Source organism: Cyrtonyx montezumae, unplaced genomic scaffold (assembly GCF_038088225.1).
Source record: "Cyrtonyx montezumae isolate F1298 unplaced genomic scaffold, pur_monq_1.0 scaffold_4, whole genome shotgun sequence".
Lineage (NCBI taxonomy): Eukaryota > Metazoa > Chordata > Aves > Galliformes > Odontophoridae > Cyrtonyx > Cyrtonyx montezumae.
This window is the reverse complement of record NW_027072045.1, coordinates 7,909,161-7,931,314: the sequence shown is the minus strand read 5'-3', so window position 1 is coordinate 7,931,314 and position 22,154 is coordinate 7,909,161. Positions and strand designations below refer to the sequence as shown.

General features: G+C 43.0%; 1 protein-coding gene across 16 annotated transcripts in view; it reads left to right on the top strand.

Annotated features, from left to right (window-relative positions):
• The window catches only part of TCF7L2 (transcription factor 7 like 2), a 168,977-nt gene that overhangs the window by 133,779 nt on the left and 13,044 nt on the right, over positions 1–22,154 (top strand). For 7 of the 16 annotated variants that reach the window (XM_065746630.1, XM_065746631.1, XM_065746626.1 and 4 more), the window contains exons 5-10: positions 8,909–9,041; positions 11,189–11,291; positions 14,032–14,118; positions 19,967–20,107; positions 20,976–21,135; positions 21,820–21,927. In XM_065746630.1, the coding sequence (XP_065602702.1) occupies positions 8,909–9,041; positions 11,189–11,291; positions 14,032–14,118; positions 19,967–20,107; positions 20,976–21,135; positions 21,820–21,927 (732 nt within the window). The remainder of the gene's footprint in view (positions 1–8,908; positions 9,042–11,188; positions 11,292–14,031; positions 14,119–19,966; positions 20,108–20,975; positions 21,136–21,819; positions 21,928–22,154) is intronic. The other 9 variants (XM_065746632.1, XM_065746633.1, XM_065746628.1 and 6 more) reach the window with 3 other exon arrangements.

The window sequence follows — 22,154 nt, the reverse complement described above, 5'->3', positions numbered from 1 at the left end:
TTAGTGGGAATGGAAGATTTGAGTGGGAAAGGAGGAGCGCTTGCCTCTGGGCTCTCTCTCTTCCAGCAGTTGGGCTGCTGGCATCTCAATTTGAATTGCTGGGTGAGTAGCACTTGCTGTGTGCGCGCTTTCCGTCTTGACCATTGAACTTCTTATGTGACTCCGCTCCCTCTCTCCCCCCCCCCCCCCCCCCCCCCACTCTCTCTCTTTCGTCGTGTGTGGAATAAAAAAAAAAAAAAAGAAAAAAAGAAAAGGAAAAAAAAAGAAAAGAAAAAAGTGGGGGAGAACCAAGCGAGCATCCCTGGCTGCGACCTTTGTTAGCCGTGCTGTTTTTATTTATTTATTTTATGGTAATCACCATTTTTAGGAGGGGGAAGCGTGACTTTTCGATGGCGCTTTAATTTTCCAGCGGTCGCGGGAAGCGAGTGGGGTTTTGTCTCTGCACAATGGTGCAGCGGGGCAGAGTTGTTGCACTCCTCCTCTTTTCTCCTTCCTCCGCCCGATTTTTTTTTCTTTTTTTCTTCTTGGCTTTGGGTTTTTGGACAAGGGGAAGAAATCCTCCCGCGCTTGCAGGGTGGGATCAGGGTGTGTGCGGAGGGGGGGGCTCAGAGCCCCGTGTGCGTCAGGTTTCGGGTTCTGATTTATAGATGGGGAACAATGGTTAACAGCGAGGGCGAAGGGAGCGCGTGTATCATCTGTGTGTTCCACACGCGGTGATACAGCCACGCGGGGAACATGACATCACTCCCTTTCTTTTCTCTTTCTCCTTTGGGGCGGAGGGGGCCACTTCAAAGCTTTCCTCAGTTCAGTGCGATATTTCCTTAACTCTGAAATCATGAAGGTAAAATTGTTGTTTTAGGAGAAAAAGTTGGTTTTGTGGCAGGGCACGTGTGGTACAGCGAAGGGTCTTTGGAACAAATGTGGTTTCGTTCCTGGCATGCACAAAACGAGATTATTTTTGTTTCTTTGGGGGAAACTAATGAAAATTGTGTATAGTAATTTTTAACTGAGTGGTTTGATCCTGTGCTTGGCTGAGACCCCGCTCCATTTTCTGAACTCTTCGTGAAGCTCAGCTGTAACGTGAAAGATGAAAATTCCAGGGACGCTGCATAGAGATGATTTCACTCAGCGACAAAGAATGTGACAGTGAATTTTGATAAATACAAGTTGGTGTGAGTCCCGACGCAGCGCTTCTGTGTTCGTTACCAGGCGTCCGACAGACTTTTTTTTCCCGTACTAATTACAGGAAGTAACCCAACCCGACAGCCAGTGCTGTCCTCTGCCCGTAATGACACGCTGAGCGCAGGGATGGGTTGGAGCATCTCCGAGAGCATCTCGCTCAAACTGGTGGTTCTGTGGGAGCCTTCAGCTTTCTGCTGTTGGCTTTTCCAGCTCTGCCAGGCTTGCTTATGGGGTCCCTCGATCCGGGAGCATTTCGGTGCTGCCTTTCCTGGCAAGCTTGTCTGATTTATTTGCCTTTTCATGTATAAAAGTGTAGAGGTTATAAAATGCTGTGGAGATTTATAACAACCAAAATCTGAACTGACATTTATTGAGATGTTTCTTTCTCCCTGTGTGCTGCTGCGGGCGCAGCCTTATATGAGTGGGGATGAGACCCCGTAAGCATCTCTCTTCCTTTACAGGAATTCTTTTCGCTGGGACTTAGGGCAGAAGGCCTTGGGGCACTGTGTGCACCTGCCTCTTCCCTTGCAAAATGCAGGCAAAGTGTTTCAATTCTGATGCACGTTAAGCATCATGTTTTTAAAGAATCTTTGATTTTATTCAAGAAACAATTGATCTGGACTATTAATTTAGCTGCTCGGTTGTTTTGTGGTGGATGAGTGATGTTTTTAGCACGTTTAAAAATGAAAACATTTTTAGAGGTTTGTTATTTCGTAAAGTATTTGATATTCATTTACTACATGCGTTCTGTCGCGGTATTGAGCACCTCCTGCTACAGTTTGTGAACACTGCATTTTTAAAGGCTGCACTGAAAACTTGGCATCCTATCTCGAGGCATGTATGTGCGTGTTAGTTTTTAATAATGCTGCTGTTGCTGAAATAGCCCGGTGCTGGTGGGGATGGGGATGCACGGCAATTTTTCTTCATTTCTTGCAGTTTTTTAACAGCCTCACAGTCAAGTTCTTGCTGCAGACAGAAATCAGAGATACCCTAACGAAATCAGTGGACTCTTTCTTCGGCGGTGCGTGGCTGCGTGGTGCTGAAATTTGTGATTTAAATGCAAGAAGCAAAGCTGTTCATAATGTGGCATTTTACAGACTGCTAGGTAGCAAGTAAAACTGCATTAATAGGTATCCATACAAAGCACATTAAAAATGAGGTCTCTGAGGGCAATTGTGCTATCAGTGTTTTGCTTAAATTCCTTTTTCTTTCTTCATTCTTTTCTGAATCTCGGTGTGTGCGCTGTTGCTCAGCATCTCTCTCCCGGTGCTGTTCAGGACCATCACCTGAGGACCTGTTCAGCTTTCATCAGTCGCTTTGCTCCGTGTTTCTGTTGACACATTTTACTGGTACTGCTTCGGGAGAGAGTGTTTTTCAGTTTTAATCAGGTGTATGCCTCCACTTTGCTCTTCGCCTTGTTATACGTGAAGGAAGGCTTACTAGCTAGAGAAGAGATAACATCTGCCTCGTAATTAACTATAGTTAATTACAGAGAAAGCATGGGATGTTTGTCCGATGGGGAAAAGGAGCGCTGGATCTCCTTGCACAGTGGAAGAACTCACCCTGTGCACCTCAGTGCCTGAACTGCGAAGTCCCAGCGCTGCCCATCCTCACGGAGCTGTTCACCTGTTGATCCCATTAGCTGCAGTGCTGAGCTGCTGGGATGCTGCCTCCATGCATGGGGTACAGCTGGGGAAACTCCGTCGGCCGAGCGTGAGCACACACCCAGAGCCAGGATGGATGCAGCATTCCCTTCGTAAAGCACTGAGGGAATGAGTGGATAAAATCGGACATGAATGTAATTAAAAGTGATACTGGGGGATGTCAGAACATACAGCTGTGTCTAAACAGGTGCCTGTCTGAGGCTGACCTGCTGTCCCCATAACACCATGTAGTCCAAGGGTGCAGCATTACGCTTACACTGAAACCCTGAGTTATTCGTTTGTTTGTTTCTTAAGAATAATAATTAAAAAAAAAACACTAAAAAGGAGAAAAAAAAACCACAAAAAACCATCACCAGAATAGAGTAGCAGTGAGAATACAGCCCACACAGGCTTTGCAAGAAAACTGTGAGTGCACTTAATAACAGTGTTTTACTGCTAATGTTTTTAATTCTCCTGCTTGGGAACTACCAGGCGGTAATTAGATAGCTAAACCCCTGTTCTTTTTTTTTTTTTACGCTAGAGGATTTGGCATATGCTAATTGTCACCAGATCATTTCACATAATTGCCTTTTGGCAAAATTAAGTGGAAATTTCCTGAACATCTCCAAGGCTTCCTCCATTCCCCTCCGAGCATCCTCTCCGGGCTGGGAAGGAGTGGCTGGCGCGGGGGCTCGGTGCCTCGCTGTGTGGGGGCACGTAGGGAGAGCTGAGGGAAAATGCAAACGCCGCGTTCCTGAACGGAACTGCTGGATGCACGCTTGGGATCGCCAAGAGAGCAGCTCTGGGGGAAGCTGACGGCTCTTTTGGAGCAGGTAGGATGATGCTGTGCCCGGGAAGAAAAGGGGGCAGCACAAAGGTATCAAACGCTGCTCCCCACTTCTTTTTTTTTTTTCTGAAGGGGAGGGCTGGGAGGTGTTTTTTCGTCAGCTACTGTCTTTGGGGGCGGGGGGGGGGGGGGGGGGGGGGGTATTGTCCCAGCACAGGGTTGTCAGTGCTCCTGTCATCATTTGTGTGAAAGAAGAAAATGAGCCTTTCTTAGGAGGGTGAGTTGGGATTATCAATGGGGGCCTTGTCTTCCATTACAATAGGCAGTTAGCTTAGGGCAGGACCTTAGGCAGAAATCAGCTACATTAAACTGTGAAAGGGCTCAGGCCACTGTATCAGCCATAATGGGGCAAAGGGAAGTAGTTTTCAGGATAAAATGCTTAGTCAGGTGTGAAAACATCCTTACAAAATAAACAGAGCAGGGTGAAATCAAATCTTTATTTTTTCAGGGAATGCTCCCTCACTGGCATCAGATTTTTGTGTTTGTGACTCAGTGCCCATCTCTTCCCATCCAGTGGTGGGTTTGGATGGTTCTGGCCTTTCTGTGGCCCCAAATGGTCGCACTGAGGTCTGCTGGGTTGTGGCAGGGTGCTGCTGCTGGTGTGGGTGCTCTGCCTTGGGTGCTGGCCACCCTGGCAAGAAATGGAAGAATATTTTATTTGGAACAATATCTTCTTGCTGCTACGGTTTCTGATACGGGGGGGGAGAAAAGTTCACTCCAAGGCAGATCTAGCAAGGAGCCAACCTAAGGGGAAAAAAAGACAGTCTCCTGCAAGCATCTTTGGTGCTGAAGTGCAAGAGCAGCTCAGGAACATCTGTTAACATTTCCCTGCCCATAGGAAAACTGCAATAGCACCATCTGGAAAATGCAGGGAGACAAGTTATAAACCTATTTTTAATGTGAGCTGGTACTGAATGGGACCCTTTGCCTAGCCCAGGGAACAGCTCCGCTAATTCACGACCACCTCCGACCTTCTGCATCCACCCCGGAGGAGGGGGAAAGGCTGACAAACCCTCTTCTGTGCTGCTTTTGTTTTATTGTATTAGGCTCATAAAGGCACTTTCAGGGCCCATCTCCAGCGGAAAGGGAAAGCTGGGGGGGGAGGGAGGGGGGGGGAAGAGGAGGATGTAGCAAAGAAAAAGACAGGCGGAGCTCTAGCTCCATTTGTTTTTGGTGGATGGTGATTAATAGGTTTGAAGGTGAATGGCAAGCTCGGGGTCCTGCATGGTGGGGAAAGGGAGGGGGCCTGGGGCACTAGTGCTCATCCATCTCCCCTGGCCAGAGTCCCACTTGAAGGGGACGCTCATGGGAGGCTGCCCACCCCCTGCCCAGTGTGCAGGGTGCAGGGTCTTGGGGCACGGTTTGGTGGTGGCCCGTGACCCCGCTGTCCTCCAGGGCAGGATCCTCCCTCCTGCCCTGAACTGTGGGGACAGATGAAGAGAAGCAGTACTGTAGGGTGTAGCCACCATGCTGCTGTGGTGGTGTGGTGCTTTGCTTGGATACAGGATGCTTTTTGCAGATTTTAGTAATGCCACCTTACCCCCATGAAGACAGAGCTTCTGGCAACCTTGGCATGTTCTTCCCTTGAGTTAATACCGTGCTTTATTACTGAAGTCAAACAAGCTACAAATTTGCAAACAAAAACTGCAGTTACAAACTCTTCCTATTTAAAGGTGGTTTTCTCTTTGTGTGCCAACAATGCAATGTTTCATCTTGTTGAAGTCTTATGTTGCTTTCAGAGACTTAGGAACTATTGATTTATACAGCATGTATTAACTTCTTCAATAAATGGGGAGTATTCATCAGTGGGGTGTATTAAATTGGGCTGTATATACATAGAAGCATCTTTCATCCTGTTAATGAAATGTCCTTACCATGCAACAAAGACTAATACGCAGCAATTTACACACACAATCCCCTGCAGTTTAAATCTGAAGTTCAGGGCTTTTTTTTCCCCCTAAACGCTCCTATCAAAACTTAGGCTAAATGGCTCTCAGAATCCCTCTGTAACATATCTCAGTCCAAAATTTGTTGAATTTGTTACCTTTTTTTTTTTCCCCCTTTCCATTCCAGAACTCAATTGTTGTATAAAATCATCTGTGTTTAAGCACTCCCAGAAGCACTTCAAATTCATATATAGAGATTTAGCAGTTGGGTCCCTATGGGGACAATTTCCTCTGGTTTGCTTCAGGCAGGGGTTATCAAGAAAAGCAAACTTCTGTTGTTTTTTAGCAATTCTTTACCGTGCCCTCTAACACAGCACATGAGACCCCAGCTTTCAGTGCAGACAAGTGATTTACCAGAAGATGACTTGGTGCTTTGTAGACGCTGAGATTTCTCTCCAGAAATCTCCACTTACTCTTGTCCTGTTATCCCATGCACTGATGCTAATCTGTGTGTGCCTGTGCAGCTCCACTTTCCCTTTCTGACATGGCCATAAATGGAATTCTTCAAGTTGCCAGAGAAATTCCAGCATCTCGCAATGGCTTTTAGCTTAAAACTGCCCTTCCTGAAGTACTCACAAATGTGTTTTGGAGAAGGGCCTTTTTGCAGGGGTGTGGGCAGCTGAGGTCACCTAATAGGTGTCTCCTATTGACTCTTCCCTGGTTTACCTTTCATTGCCAGTGGATGGGGTTAGGACCACACTTGTTACTCTGTCCGAGCTCTCACTGACTACAAAGGAAGATGCATATGCAGGATTAATCCTGCTCTTTCCCAGCTACTCCTTTCTTTTCCACTTTTCCAAGGAAGCTGAGTTAACTTCGGGAGTTCTGCTTTTAAAGAGCAACTTGTTTAGCATACTATGCATAATTAGCTTAGCTTGCAAGTTGCTTGTGCTATTCTGAGCAGAATGAAGGTCACTTTTCCCAGTGTGTAGTGAACTCTGCAGAACAGAGCACAATCCAAGTCGAGGGCGGCAGTACAGCTGCTGACTGATTTTTGAGATGGTAATTTCCCATTTTTCCTTAGTACCGTCTTCCCACACCTTTTCCCCAACATCATCAGAGCTGCAAAGAAGTATCCTGCCCTTATACCTAATGCCTTGATATGAATCGTCTGACTTCAGGGCAGCCGTCCAAGAAAAGTGACTTACCTAGGGGAAACTTTGCAGACAACTCTAGGCTGTTCATTTTTTTTGTTATTGTTTTTCTCCTTTTCATTTTTTTTTTCTGTGAAGAGGGTTAAGTAAAACACAGAATGGTGTAAAACCCATGCCGTTTTGGCAAGAAATTGCAGACCTCTTGGAATATCGAAGCATAGGGAAGTGGTTTCCCACAGTATATGTGTAACCCCCTACGGTATATATATAGGTGTGCAAGTCCATTGCTCTCCTCAAACATTGTTTCTTGTTTCTTGGCTTAAGTCTAACCCTCCTTGGGGGGTTCTTCTGTCCCTTACTTGTGTTTTTAACTAACCAGTTCCAGTCTCTATGAGTACCAGCTTTCTGTGGAAGACAGAGCACTGCGCTGCTTTAATGCCCAACAAGAGCTGGATGAAGTTTTTAGCAGTGATGTGCAGATACAGTTGGAGAACAGAGAACTCCAGCAGCCAACAGCCATGCTTTGGCCACCGAAGAACAGTCTGTGGCCAGTAGAAATCCCTCTCTTCGGGAACATCGCTTTCTGCAAACCAAATTTCAGCCAGCCATTTGGCCATGTACAACACTATACTGTTAATGTGAAGCCTTGCTCAATTCTTCAGTACTTCCAGAGCGTTGAGGGTTGGTTCACTTGGAAAAGAACAGATTTTTGGTCAGAGCACCTCTGAAAGAAGGGACTAAGTTGCCATGGCTTCTCTGGTGATGGGGATGGCTCTGCACAGCCACGAGCTGCCTGTGACCCTCAGACACAACACAGGACCCACTGGGCCCAGTGTACCATGACTCGCGTGAGCTCTTCTGTGCCACAGAGCTGAACCATCCCCTGTAAGGGCTGCAAAAAAGTAAACCCCATCGTTGTTTCTCAAATAACTGAATTGTTTATTGGAGAAGCTAGGAGGGTCGGAGCAGAGTCAGCTCTTGCTGCATGGGCCCCAGCACTGGGGTGCTGGGCTGGCAGCAGTGGGCCCCGGATGGCAGCGGCTCTGTCGGGGCTGCCCTGCTTCTCACTGCTCTGTTTTAATGCGATTCCTTTTACTTGATGTTAATGCAAGTTGTTCCTTACTTAAAGTAATAAAAGGAAATGAAGACACATTCTAAAATGAAACCTGACTCTAATCCATTCATCATCTAATACCAGCCTCTTTATCTTTGCTGGTACCTAATCTGGTTAAATGTCCCTGTTGTAGGATTTTAGTGAAAATCCTCTATGGGGAATAGGGTTTTTTGCAATTGGATTACTCGCAGTAAATGGTCCAGCAGTTCGCTTGTTTCAGCTTAATTTTTTCTTTGTGATCTTGTAAGGGTAAGTTACAGTTCAGCCTGTCTTTTTATTTCATTCATTCACTCGTTCTTTTTTATAATTGTTGTGAAGAAAAAGATATTTCCCCCCACCCTCCCCCAGAGCTTGGAATGTGACAAGAAAAACCTCCTGATGTCTATGTGATTCTTCCCCCCCACAGGAGTTTTAATTTCAATGGCTTTATCTGTGTTTTTGCCATTGTTTATGTAGATGAATATTATAGTAGACTAATTCATCAGTATCCAGATTCCATTTATTGGCACTCTCTGATGAATTGATAATTAATCAGCTCCTCTAAAATATATATATGTAAAATATGCAGGTGATTGCTTGTCAGATTAACGCTTGCTGATGAAGGGAATACTCTAGCACTACAAAAGCTTTTTATCTGGAGTATTTGCAATGAGCAGTAAAATGCAGAACTGAAAGTGAGGACAGGAAGGGGAAAGGAAAAGACCTACAGGTCAGTGAGCATTTGGGTCTCTTGCTAATTAAATGGGGAACTCTGTCAGCCCCTTGCTGAGGAGTCTGCCTGCATCTTCGAGGTGAAGCACAAGATTATAAAATAGAAAGGACAAATTTTAAAGAATTGCTGTTGCTCCATACAGGAGCACGACAGGTCAGAAAGATGAAAGAAACTCAAGAGCAGGGAAAGTGTGTGAGCAGATTTTAAGCAAGAGGGTGGGAAAATTGCGAGGTTGGCACCAAGAAGGGATCTGGAAGAGCATGGAACTCGCGGGAATCCTGGGTGCTCTGTTTGCTACGTGTTGTGGCTCATGCTGCAGTGGGGGGTGTGCAGCCTTCCTCTAACGCCATCAACCTTTTTCTCTTGACAGTCTAACAAAGTGCCAGTTGTGCAGCACCCGCACCATGTACACCCTCTTACGCCGCTTATCACGTACAGCAATGAGCACTTCACACCAGGAAACCCTCCTCCACACTTACCAGCCGACGTAGATCCAAAAACAGGTAGGTGGGAAATAGTTTTGGGTTTTGAGAGAGTGCGGGTGGATCTCTCCATTCTTCGTATTATGAGGAAGGATTTCCCATGCTGGAGCACCAAAGGAGGCGTGCAGAACGTCAAACACATGCAAGAACCTGGACGAAATAGTCTCTTTTTAAGCTAATTAGGCTTCAGAAGGAAGCCTACTGGGGGAATTTTCATGAAGCTTCTGCAAAGTGACACCAGACTTGCATGTGTGGGGTCGTTTGCAAGTGTGTTTCTGTGCAAGCATGGTACCCCATCTAGTAGTCGGATCTGCTAACTGCTTGGTTTGCATGCATGACCCAGAGAGTTAAACATGTACGTTCTGTGATCTGCACTTACAAAATTGCAGCTGGAATTTTAAAGGTGGTGGGTCATGACCATTTTCAAAATGAATCTCTTTTAATTCCCCAAATCCCATTGTTTCTGTGTCAGGAGTTCAGCCATTTTTCTCCTATAATGTTGAATTTTCATCCGCTCTAACTACTTAACTTGTGCTATCTTCTTGCAACTCTTTTCCCCAATGTAAGTCTACCCAACTCTCAGTTCAGCCTGAAGGGCAGTCTTCGTGAATATAGAGCAATGTGTAAAACCCTGACTAGATTTTTTGGTGTTAAAGAATAGAATTTACATGTTATTCTAACTTTTAAAGAGTCCCTATTTAACCCGAGGGCCCAGAGAAGTCAAACAGTGTCAATCTTCTTTCTTCAGGCTGCGCTGAGTTCCTAGTGACAGTGGTTTTGTTTCTGTTAATCCAAGTGCCAGCTAGTTAATTGGAAAGAGCATCTGAAACTGAATCTACGTTCAGAGTTTGTCAAAAGAATTGCTCTGTGTTGCCCTAACATATGCAGATAATTTATTTAAGCTCCAGCCCTTGAACGAGGCAGTGCATTAGCTGTTTTTCACTCCATACACTTCAGTGGGGGCCCCTTTTAATTGTCCTTAATACTAACTTCATGTGGCTTAAAAGGAATCCATCTTGCCATCTTTGGGTATTGCAAGTGAATAGCGTAGTCAACCTCTCATTTAAATTATGGTAGTACAGGGAATAGCTTTTAAATGGTTATCGTAAAACATATGATTAACGTCTGTAGACTGTTTGCTTTTCCTCAGTGAACATTCTTTCAAGTGTGCAAATAGCTCACCGGATGGTTAAAGCCCAGTTAATCTGTTTGGTTTTTGTAATGGAGAAAAAGCAGTGTCTGCATGAAAATGTCACACAAGGAGATTTAATTTAGAGATTAAAAGCTTCCCAAGTGACTTAAAAAAATAGTTTTTAGCCATTATTGTGGTACCCCTTTTAACATCCTCTGTTTTAATTTTGCTGTAGCTATGTAATTGTGCTCTGATTCGTTACTTGAAAGACTCAGTCCTGTAGCCTTTACTCCCCCCCCCCGAGTCATTCCTACTTGTTTCCAAGGCAAGGATCCTAAGGTCTGAGCTTCCACTTGGAGCTGGTTTCTGCTCCAAGTGAGAGCTGCACTGGTTTCAGAGAGGACTGATGGGCTCCTTGTCCTTCCTGCCATGCCTCCAGCCTCTGCCCCCCCCCCCATTTTACCAAGCATTTCCAGGCTCTCTCATCTCTTTTATTTTTCTACTCTTTTTTGGGGGAAGGTTAAGAATGCAAAACCAAGTGTCTCTCACGTGCCTCAAAAGCGATGCAATTATAACAGCTTTGTAGCTCTTTTTGGAGGTTGCTTTGGAATATTGCCATGCAATTGAGTATGCATTGAAGTATGGGTAGAACCTATGCCCTTCTGGAGAGTTTGAGAATGAAAAAGCACTAATATGATTTTTTTTTTCTGTTGACTGTTGAAGACAGCAGCACCTAATACAGCATCTCACCAGAACAGTAGCTGAGACTCCTACATTCGTAGCTTTAATAACAAAATAATTGTCTTTGAGGAGACAGCAGAGAGAACTGCATCAGTTTTTCTGGTTGAAACTCATTTAACAACATGCAAAGAGGCCATTTATAAGTCTATGAAGCAAACTTTACAAACTCAAAGCAAAGTCACGAGTATTGTAGTGAATAAGAAACTGAAAGCAATGTAGAAACGTATAATTTTGCCTTATATTTACTTATTCCAGTGTCTCAGCACTAACCCCACTTTACGTTCCTTTTTCACAGGAATTCCAAGACCTCCACATCCTCCAGACATATCTCCTTATTATCCCCTATCACCAGGCACTGTAGGACAAATCCCCCATCCGCTAGGATGGTTAGTACCACAGTAAGGAGTTCCATTTTTTTAATTTCCATTTTCTTTTTGATGTGTAAAATTCATGTTGAAAACTGTGTGTGCGCGCCTGTGTGCTGAGATAAGCCTGTTTGCCAACTGCCACTTTATTGAGTGATTATCAATTTACCCATCTCATAAAAATTAATTAAAACTTGCACCAAGTCATGTGGTCTTAAACAAACACGGGCAGCTGAGCGCAGCTTTGCATGTTGTCTCTGCCGACTGATGGCTTGTGAAGCATGCATTTTTAAGCTGTTCTGCAGAAATGTTCTTTTCTTGTTAGTACCCTTACACTGCACCGCATTTGTTTGTTTAGTACACCCTCATGTTTGGTTTTCTGGGAGCTCACAGTGGACCTAATGGACTTCTTAAATTTTTTTAACAGGGCTATCCTCATTATAAATGTGAAAGGTTAAATTTCTTTGGCCTTCCCTCTTAAAGCCCCTTTAGTTTTTCTTACGAAACAGTAGAGCTTTACATCGACTGGTGAACAGCATTCCTGGCCAAGACAGGGCTGGACAGTTGGCATCTAAGTAATGGAATTTTCTTGCAGACAAGAAAGAGGAATTAGTTTACTTTAAAACTGGCTAAAAAAAAAAAAAAAAGCCATGAAAAATAGTTGTTGGGTTTTTTGCTACTTTTGATGTGTGTTGGAGTGTTTGTTTGTTTGCTTGTGTGTTTGTTTTGTTTTCTCAAGTCTTTATATTCCACTTGTGCAGTTGTGATGAGTATAAGGCTCTTTTCAATAACTGAGTCTTTTATTTCTTTATTTTATTTTATTTGTTATGGGTTTGTGATGCATTTAAACACTTCCTAGGCCTTGTGTACAGTATATTTGTTTCTAATCATAAAATGCGCTTGTGTTGCTGCATACAATGGTTCTCTGTATTATAGATCAAGATTATTACATTATTTTCTCACATAACTAGCCTCATCAGTATCACAGAGATCATATTTCTTATGGAAATTACATGCTCAAAGCTAGAAATTGTTCGTTCCTGCTTGGGGTTGTTTCACCTTCTGTGCTTTAGCACATACCTCCCTGTGAGTTTGCCTTCTCTAAGGCAATAGAATTCATGCCCATGGGAGAGTTGGGATGAGTGGAGGCTGCACATGCAGCTGGGCCTCTGGGGGCACTGTTACTTGGCTTTCTAGAGCTCTGCTCTCAGCAGAACAGTTGTGGCCTCTCTGCAATTCTTCCTTTGTCATGTGATGGTAATGCCACTTGCATGGTTAGAGGCCCTCCCTCACTGAAGGGGAAGCACATCCGCCAGATCTCTGCAGAAGGCTGAATTTCTCCAGAAAAGTACAGCATGAGCAGAACAAAAGCCCAGAGTGTCACCCTCTGAAATCATAAATTTCACCTCATTTGTGGGGATTTACTATTTGTGTAGCACACCTTGAACCCATGTCAGCTTCTTCTTTTTCTTCTTTTGCGCTTGCGGCTGAAGTAAAGCCAGGCTCAGAGCTCTGTTGCAACTGCTTAGCTCAAGTTTGCAAAGCAGAAGCCTCAGCCTTCAGTATACTCAGTAAATGCAAAGTTGGTAATTTTGGAGATGACAGAGAGTAGGAAGAGATTTCTCATTGTTGTTGACCTGTGCCTTATTGCACACCCTTGTCTCAGAGAGTTTTACGTGTGCAGACACAGGTTTGTCCTCATGTTGTGGTGTCAAACCCACATAAGTGTTGCCACACGTGGCCAATTTCATCAGGCGGGTGATAGTGGTCATCTTTGTCACAGGAAGATTAGGTCATCACCACAGGTTTATAAAAAGCCAACACCCATGGTGTATTTGTCTACCCACAGCTCTCAGCCAAATGGCTTTTGTTGAGGGATGATACCATCACATTCACTCTTGCTCTAGGAGAATATTATGGCCAATTTTGGAGAAGTAACCCAAGGTTTTTATTTTCCTTTTCATTACCACTCGTGGTTCACCACCAAATTCCCAAACCATCTATCCTCAACTGGCATGGATGTCTCTAGCATAGTAGCCCCCAGAACACAGCCTGCCCATTCAGATGACATAGTTGAAGGACGGATGAAAAGATCTAGCCAACATAGACAAATCTCAGTCAGAAGAAGTTGTGTGTCTTTCATGAGGATGCTGTTTTGCATGTTGCTGTATTTTTTAATTATTGTAATGAGGTGTGATTGTCTATTGGTTACCCACAATACTTCTTGGGGACTCTCCCCCGGTAACTCTTGTCAACACTTGTTAATCTGACAAAAGGCTACAAATTAAGCTCTGTTAATTTAATGTTTTCTCACCGAGATCTAAATACCGAAAGAGGCCCAAAGCGCAACTGAAGTCCTTTGATTCACTGTACTTTATTTTGGTATAAATTTACATTCATTATTGTTTTCCTTTGGATGTGTAGCCCTCAATTAGTGTGATGGCTCCATTAAAGCAAGCGAGACTTCGCCTTTAATTATTACAACAAAACACCTAGTTTCAGCTTGGGGAGAGGGTCTCTATTGACATAAGCAGAGGTTATAAAATTTAATTAGCCATTCCTATCAGATTTATGGCATTCAAATTGTTCTGTGTTTCTTTCCTTTGATCCTTGCTGTACAATCCCCAAGATTTTTGTTCTGATCAAATGAGAATAAAGCTTACTGTGCAGAGAGAAGTTTTTTGTTGTTGTTATGTTTTTTTTTTAAGGAAAAAAAAAAAACACCCAACCCCTTTTTCTTTCTCTCATTCTCTCTTTCCCTTCTTTTTGCCAGGCAAGGTCAGCCAGTGTACCCAATCACGACAGGGGGTTTCCGCCACCCTTACCCAACAGCTCTGACTGTCAATGCTTCCATGTCAAGGTGAGTTCAAATACTGAGGTCCTGAGTTGAGAGCAGGCGTAACTCCTCCTGCCACCTTCTCTAGAGGAGAGCGTTTCATCTAGGAAACATATTGCTGAAAGCACATCAGTTAAACATTTGTTTTTTGGAAGGATGGAGGAGGAGAACCTGAGCAGCAACTTCAAATTTCATGAGAATAGTATGTGTTAGTGCTCTCATTGGGCTTTAAGAATTTGTGTTTGAGAGAGAGATGGAGGAGCAGAAAGTCATCTTTAAAAGCCAACCAAATGAAAAAGATGAGAAAAAGTGATGTTTAAAAAGCAAGGAGGAGAAGTCATGACACCTTTTGCTTTCTCAGTGGCTATCACCTAGAGCAGCATCCTGTGTGTGAGATGGGAGACTGGGGAGGTTTGGGCTGCTCTGCAAACAGGGTTAGGATGAAGGTTATTGTGCTATTTTCCCTACCAAATCTCCAAACACTGACAGTCAACATAAAAGGGCCTGCCTGACCCTCTAAATCTTTAGAAGTATGTTTCTCCCCCTCCCTACCTCCAATTAATTCCATCTAATTTTCCAGGGGCTGCTAGTTTTATTTACAAACTGGTTGGCAGCACTATGTTTAAGTAATCACTAATTGCTCCTAATGATAGTTTTATTTTCTGTTCATCTGATTTTCAGTCTGGTTAATTAAATCGGTGGAGGTTTAGACTTTCCTGATGGGCTGAAACAGCTAATCCATTTTGATGATGGCACATAATTAAATTAGCATGCATTACATAGCAAGGTTCCGTGTCCCTTCCCTTCTCTGTCCCTTCTTCTCCATCTCTGCAGTCTAATATGTGAAGGTTGGCATATAGAGGATTTCAGGAGTAAAAGATTAGGGGATCGGGGAGAAAAGCACACCTCCTTAAGCAAAGGAAACCTGTAAGTAGAGCTCTGAGTGAATGAAGGGGGAAATACTGTGCTGTGTGCTTTAGATAGGTAAATGCAAAAATTCAAATTTGCTTGACATTGCTCCAGCAAGAAAGCAGAAAGGCAACTAGAAAAAACAACTTAAAAATAAAAATTAAAATTAATAGACCCAGTGGGGGGGGGGGGGGAATCCTGTGTTGGAAAGAGAGCTGCAAATTTAAACAATAATTCCTTTCCTCTGTTTAGTCTTTTTTAATATCTATAAAAGACTTGCAGGCATGGTGTGAGGCAAAGGAGAGCTTGATTTAGTTTAATTATTATTAGAGAGGCTAGTCATTTGGGGGAGGGGGGAGCTGTGGGAGGGGGCAGGCTATATTCCCAAGATAGGCTTTATGAAAGGTATCTAGTTAAAAAGAGTACACAGCAAATTAAATACATTATTGTGGTAATGGGACGACAGAAGTAGAGGTCTATTATACTTATGGCAGTTATAGGAAATGTAGGCTCCTTGCCCTGTTCTAGCACATCCTTTGATATTCATTCCATTCAGCAGCAGGGCCAGGACTTCTCAGAATTAAGTGATGGGTCATTATACTTTAAACACCATGGAGAAGCCTAGATTGGCAATTAAACAGCACTTGCTGACACTCGCTTGTGCCACCCTGTGACCCCCTTTAGATTGAGTTGTTGGAGCTCGGGGCCCTCAGCCTGCTAAATTGGTAGCAGGCACTTCTCCTGACGAGGGCTGGCTCTGAAATCTGCCGGCTTCAAAGGGAGCAAGATCATGTATAAACCATAATGTGGGTGCACCGTGGCTCAAAAAATAAGGCAGGAATAGATGAAATGTTACAAGTGCAAGGGGAAAATGAGAGAATAATGACAAATCTAATGCAACTCAAAGCAGAATTGTTGCACAGAAAAATGCATCCCACTGCTTGTGCATAAAATCAAGGCAGGCAGATGACATCCAGTTAACAGAAACATGTCAACAGTGAAGTAAAGTGAGAGTGAGTAAGAGAGAAGCCCCTGAGACAGCCAGGAACAAAAAATTAGTTGTCCTTAACAAGTTAAGACTCATCATTATATTCTGGCTTGGAGCCATAAAAGGAGACGGTGGTGTATAATGAGCTGCTTAGAATTTTTAGGGTGTTTATTGCAATTCATGGAATACTTGTCTAGTGAAAAAAATACGGGGGAATGTCTTAGGCAAAGGTGAGGGGTGTGTGTATGCACACAGCCTTTCTTTTTGTCTCTTGACATGTGCCCGTACGCACACAGATGCTCAGGCACACGCACAGGCTGATGAATAGATTTAAGATGTTTATCCTTTGTTTCAGCCCAGAAACTTCTCTCCTGGTTTCCCCTAGATGGGAACACCCTCTGGGCAGACCGTGCTCTCCTACATGTTTCCTCACGCCTGCCATATCAGCTGGAGCACCTGTGCTGGGCAATGGGACAGCCCTTGCCCTTAGTCACTGGCGTGGCTGAGCAATGGGGCTGGCTTGCCTGGGCTGCTCGTGCCTACCCACAGACCTGCCCTCTGGGCAGAACCTCAGCTTGTGATGAGAGGGCAGACCCCAGCCTCACCATGCTATTCTCAGAGACCTTATCCATTGCTTTCCAGAGCCTTTCTTTCAAAGGGATTCCCTTATTTGCCTGTGTTATGATGTAGACCTTTGGAGCATATAATGCTTCCTAGCCCGGAATATTCCCTAAGCTTAGTAATTACAGTTCATTAGTTAGTGTGCTTATGAATAGTTTATAAAAGGTTAATGGGTGACTAATAGCGATTTTAATAAATGATTTAAGCTAGTAAGGTAGTGTCTTCAGGTTGTTTTAACTATTTACAACTCTTTTCTCCTCTTGTAACAACATCCCACCCACTTCTTATGCATGCAACATACTTATAACGTCTTCTGATCCTTCATTACCCCTCGATAATATGCCCATAATGCAAATCGACACAGGGCTAACTGACTGATGGGCAAACAGTGGACCTACTGTGAAGAAAACAACTAATGTGGGGGGAAATCGGGAAATAATTTAACAGAATTATGCCAGACAAACACTGCACAGCAGTTAAGTGGTGGCAGTGGAAAATACCTGTTGTAATTGAAATTTCAGAGGAAATTCACTTCTGCTGAATGCAATTACTGAAGTTGGAGTGCAGCCAGGAATGTAAAAATTAGCGCTTTGCCCCTTTCTTATTGCTGTGTGACTGGAGGTCTACTTGGAAATCAGTAGGCACTTTGACTTTGAGTCCCATCCCCTGTTCACTGAAGTCCATTAGATTGTGTGTGATTGACTCTGGGTTTTGGAGCACATTTGTACAGCCTTATACATTGAAAGGAGTGTCTAGATCCAACAGAAAGCGCTGTGTCAGGACAGAAGCATTTTTAGTGTGCAACCGTAAATGGTTACAGGTAACGAATGCAAAACCTTTGGAAAAACTGGTGCCCCAAAATTTCTGCTGAGTTCTAGCTGCCTGCTGAGGAAGGTGGCCACGTCTCTGAAGTGAAGAGTTCACTGGGTGCTGTTTCAGCCTGACAGAAGTCAGGAGAGGTTTCACCGTTTGGTTCCACACAACTTGTGTGCGTAGGAGACTTCCCCTCTGCTCCTCTTCCTCCCCTAGAGGAAGAGGTAGTCACTCTTCCAACAGGCTTTTTTCTAAATGGCAAGTGGGAAAAACGTTTATCCCATAATTTGGGGAAAAGTTACGATTTAAGCAGATTTTCTTCACCCTCCTCAGTTTTTGATTAGCTGGAGATACTTAAGTCTTCATTAAAAATAAACCGATAGAATAACCTCCTCTATTTTGTTGAATTTCCTTCCTTTGAAGATCCTGATGATACAACAACTCAACATCAGGCAGTGTTCATTTTTCAGTGTGTTTTAATTTTTGATCAGATCCACATTCAGGGAGCAAGACCAGTTATCACAGCTACTTCCTTGGGTCCTGTTCAGAGCTTAACAACCACCACCTTTTATCCCCACTAACTCCACTTGTATTCAGCCTTTTGTGACACTTGGTAGTCCTTCCACAGCGGTGAGTCTGACCCTATTCAAGCCCACTCTCATACCCCTCTGTTTTTGTGCTATCACTGAGAGCAGAAGAAAGAAGTATACAGGCCCATTTTTTGTCTCGGTAATGGTGGGGCAGTGCCATTTGCAGAAGTGGGACCTGGCCATTGTTCTCTTTGCAGGCTCACCTTTCCCTTCTGTTCTAATCTGCTGTGTACCAATACATTTCCCCAGATTTTCACTTCTCCCTCAGCTACTTCTTTCAGGGAGCAGTGAAAGCATTTTGACAATCCACTTGGAGATTTGTGTCCATGTATCTTGAGCAGAAGTAGAAACACAAAGAAGAATGACCATTTTGCTAGCATTCTCCTCTTCCATTGCCATCACACCCTCCTTCGTTCCTTTTCTCCACGTCTTTGTTTGTAGGAGCTGCAATTCTGTGTAGTCTGAACAATTCTGCATTCTCCCTGTCAGTCCCTGCTCTTCCCACCGCTGCATTCAAAGATAAAATTCTTCTATCTAGCAATCTTGAGTACTACCAGCTGGTAGACAAAGATGCACGGAGCTCACAGCAGACAATACCTCTTGTTTATGAAAGTACTCCTGTGTCATCTTCTGAATATAGAGAATGTCTAGGCAGCTTCTTGGATTTTAAGCTCTGTAATGGAATTTCTAAGAGAGGAAAAAATATAAAGAAAAACCAGTAAATTTCTGATACTTGTAAGCAGCCTATTTAATCATAGTATGTCAACTCCATTTTAAACTCTGTAGATAGGAAAAAATCATATGTCAATGATGGACAAAATAGTCATTTATGCCTTTGAACGTTCCATATTCTCTGGGTACTTTATTTGGACCAAAACAGGTCAAAATCTGAGATAAGTGTAGGAATTTACAAAGCAAAAGAACTTCCAGTTTGCCAGATCTGTTTGGCTATGAAATTCCTGTGTGAAGATATATTTAAATCAAAATTTTAGGCTAGATCCCATCCCCTAGAGGCCTATTGACTTCACTGGGTGTTTTCTATGGCAGTAGATCAGTTGTATTGTGCTTTCCTTATTCACTGAAAAATCTTTTTCAGATGACTGAGGAGTAATAACTTAGTAGCACTTTTGAGAAATTTGTTAATTTAAGTTAAAAATTAGAAAATATGAATGACAGTGGTATGTCAGTGCTGTGGCCCCATTCTAACAGTTAGATTTGTGCAGAAGGGTTGCACATCCTTCTGCATCCAGTTGCAGGATTGGGACCTATCCCTGTATTTGGCCATAAAGCTGACAATACTTTTTTTTCTTTAGAAAGATGAGACTGTCATTTTAATTGAATGTAAGCTTTGCTGGGTTACCTTAACATATCAAAATTGACTTAATTCTACAGTCTTTCAGCCTTCTGTTATAGCACCGTGTCTCAGAGATTTATTAGACACAAATAAATATTTTCTTTTGCTCCATCAACAAAATGTACCTAATGAGGCTTCTATAAGGATTATCAAAAATGCATCTAGATTGTGTTGGCATTAATATTTTATTTTGCTGTCAATATGCAACAAAAGATGTCATCCCAAATTCACAACATGATTCAGAACTACAAAAATTGATTCCTTAGTTGCCGCAGATCATTTCTTAGTAAAGAAATGGACTGGTGGATTTTTTGCAGGTAGCTGAAATTCCACGTTCATCCAAGTTCATCCAGTTGAATTTGCCTTTTGTTAAAGATGTTAAAAATCATGATGTCTCATGTCAGTAATGATAATGAAGGGGAAGCTTGGCTTTAATGACATTAGAAGAGTCATTATGTTTAATTTATTGCTAATTAATGCTGCCAGCTTTCATATGCTTTGTCTAGCTGTCATGTGCTTGTTATATGCTTTTTTTTTTTTTAATGTGTGTACACATCCCTCCCCATTCATTCATTTTTATTCTGACGATTTACACAGCTTTCTCTCCTCTAGGTTTCCTCCACACATGGTCCCGCCACACCATAGTTTACATACAACTGGAATCCCTCATCCGGCCATAGTCACACCAACAGTCAAACAAGAATCTTCCCAGAGTGACGTCGGCTCACTCCACAGCTCGTAAGTGTTTGCTTCCCTCGTGTTGTAATTCATCACCCACGAAGTATCACCTTTGCATGTGTAGCTTTTAAAACCCTTGGATTTATAGGAATGTATTTGCTGAAAAATATTTTTAAATCACTTTTTCTCTTTTGTTTTGTCTGTTTGAGCTGAATGTTTAACTATCAAAGGACATGAAAATAATGCTAGCAGTCTTTCAGATGGGTTCTGTGACATAGACGATTAGGAATTCATTGCTCCCCATTTTAACAGGAAAATGGATTTTTTTTTAATTAAAAACTAAGCTTTTTGACCGTTTTCCTGTCACTCTGTGCCTACTTAGAAGCCATGAAAAAGCAGGTACACAACAGGAGGAGATAAATTTGAGCATGAACAGCTTGCAGAGAGGTGCAGAGAGAGCTGGTATCAGGTTTAGGTTTGAACCAAGAGAGCAGTCCTCTGTATCTCCCCCCCTGCATGTCTGGAGCTTCTTGCCTTTCATTTCATTAGTGTAACAAGAGAGACAGCATTTCAATTCCCAGGGATGTCGGGAAATAATTATTTCCTCTACCATCGTGCTCACAAGTCCTCTCCATGAACTAAGAACCCGTTTTCTGGGCTTGTGTGTCCATGTATTTCTGAGGTTATTCTAGGGACTGAGGACACACTTGGTGATATTACATAAACATGAGACAGGTTTTTTTTTTTTATAATGCTGTTAAAACTGTTGTAATGCAGCAGCCGGGGTAAGGACTCTAGAGAACCTTCTGTTCCTCTTTCTAGAGACTAATTTCTGAGGATTAATGTTAAGGGATTGAGGGGATTAATTTAATAAATTCACAAGAGTTCTCACTGTGAGGTTTTTGTCTGTTGTATCTTTACCCTTCAGAAAACATCAGGACTCCAAAAAAGAAGAAGAGAAAAAGAAGCCACACATAAAGAAACCTCTTAATGCATTTATGTTGTATATGAAGGAAATGAGAGCAAAAGTTGTAGCAGAATGCACATTGAAAGAGAGCGCAGCCATCAACCAAATCCTCGGTCGAAGGGTAGGTAACAGGAGAGAACCACAAGCAGGGACCGACCTTGGTAGGATTCAGATTGCTTCCTGAGAAAAGGAGCTGTGTCCTGAATCAGTGTGTTTTCCTCTGGTTTTCATACCGATAGGGAAGTATTCTGTGTTCATGTAATTCAACTCAACCAAAGTCCTTGTGTTGTTTTGTTTTGTTTTGTTTGTTACAGACATTTCTGCTGGTGGGGTCACATATATGGGGAGAGTTAATTAGCAGCAGTATTATTTCAATGTTATTTCCTTGACTGGCACATGGAAAAATCTCGGATTTCTTATTTTGTCTTAGAAATGGTCAGGAAAGTAAGTGGGGAAGGAGAACTTTGGTCTGAGTACTGGGAGGTGTGTGAGCTAACATGCAAGATGTGCTTCAGCTTCTGGGTCCCCTGCTCTGTTTGGTTTTGTTTAGTTTTCTAAATTCTCTCTCATCAGGAAAATGAAGGGGCTGAATGAACATAAACGATTAGTTTTGACTCCGTTGAGTAGTCTGGAGTAAATAAAATATGAATCTCTGTGTCCCAGACCATCTGGTTTTATCAAGTTTTTTTATGAAAATCATCTTTAGCCATATTTATATATAAATAATCTACTCTGCTGTTAACACACTTAAAAAAAAAAAACCAAACACCTGTGTTTTTTCTTTTTTCTCTTTTCTTTACCTCAGTGGCATGCGTTATCCAGAGAAGAACAAGCGAAATACTATGAACTAGCAAGAAAGGAACGACAGCTTCATATGCAGCTGTACCCAGGCTGGTCCGCACGGGATAACTATGTAGGTTCCTATGTAGGTGGAAATTTTCTTAGTAGTAGAGCTTGTAGAAATGTTTATGTGACCCGCTGAACTACGACCACACATTGCACACAAGCACTACTTGGAAAGCGTGCCTCAGGATCCCAATCTGGTAACAACAACGGACGCTTCCCTCTGCGATACTAAAACTATTGGGGATAATGCACAGCCCTCCACTTGGAAGAGGCTTCCTGGCTGGGACTAGTAAA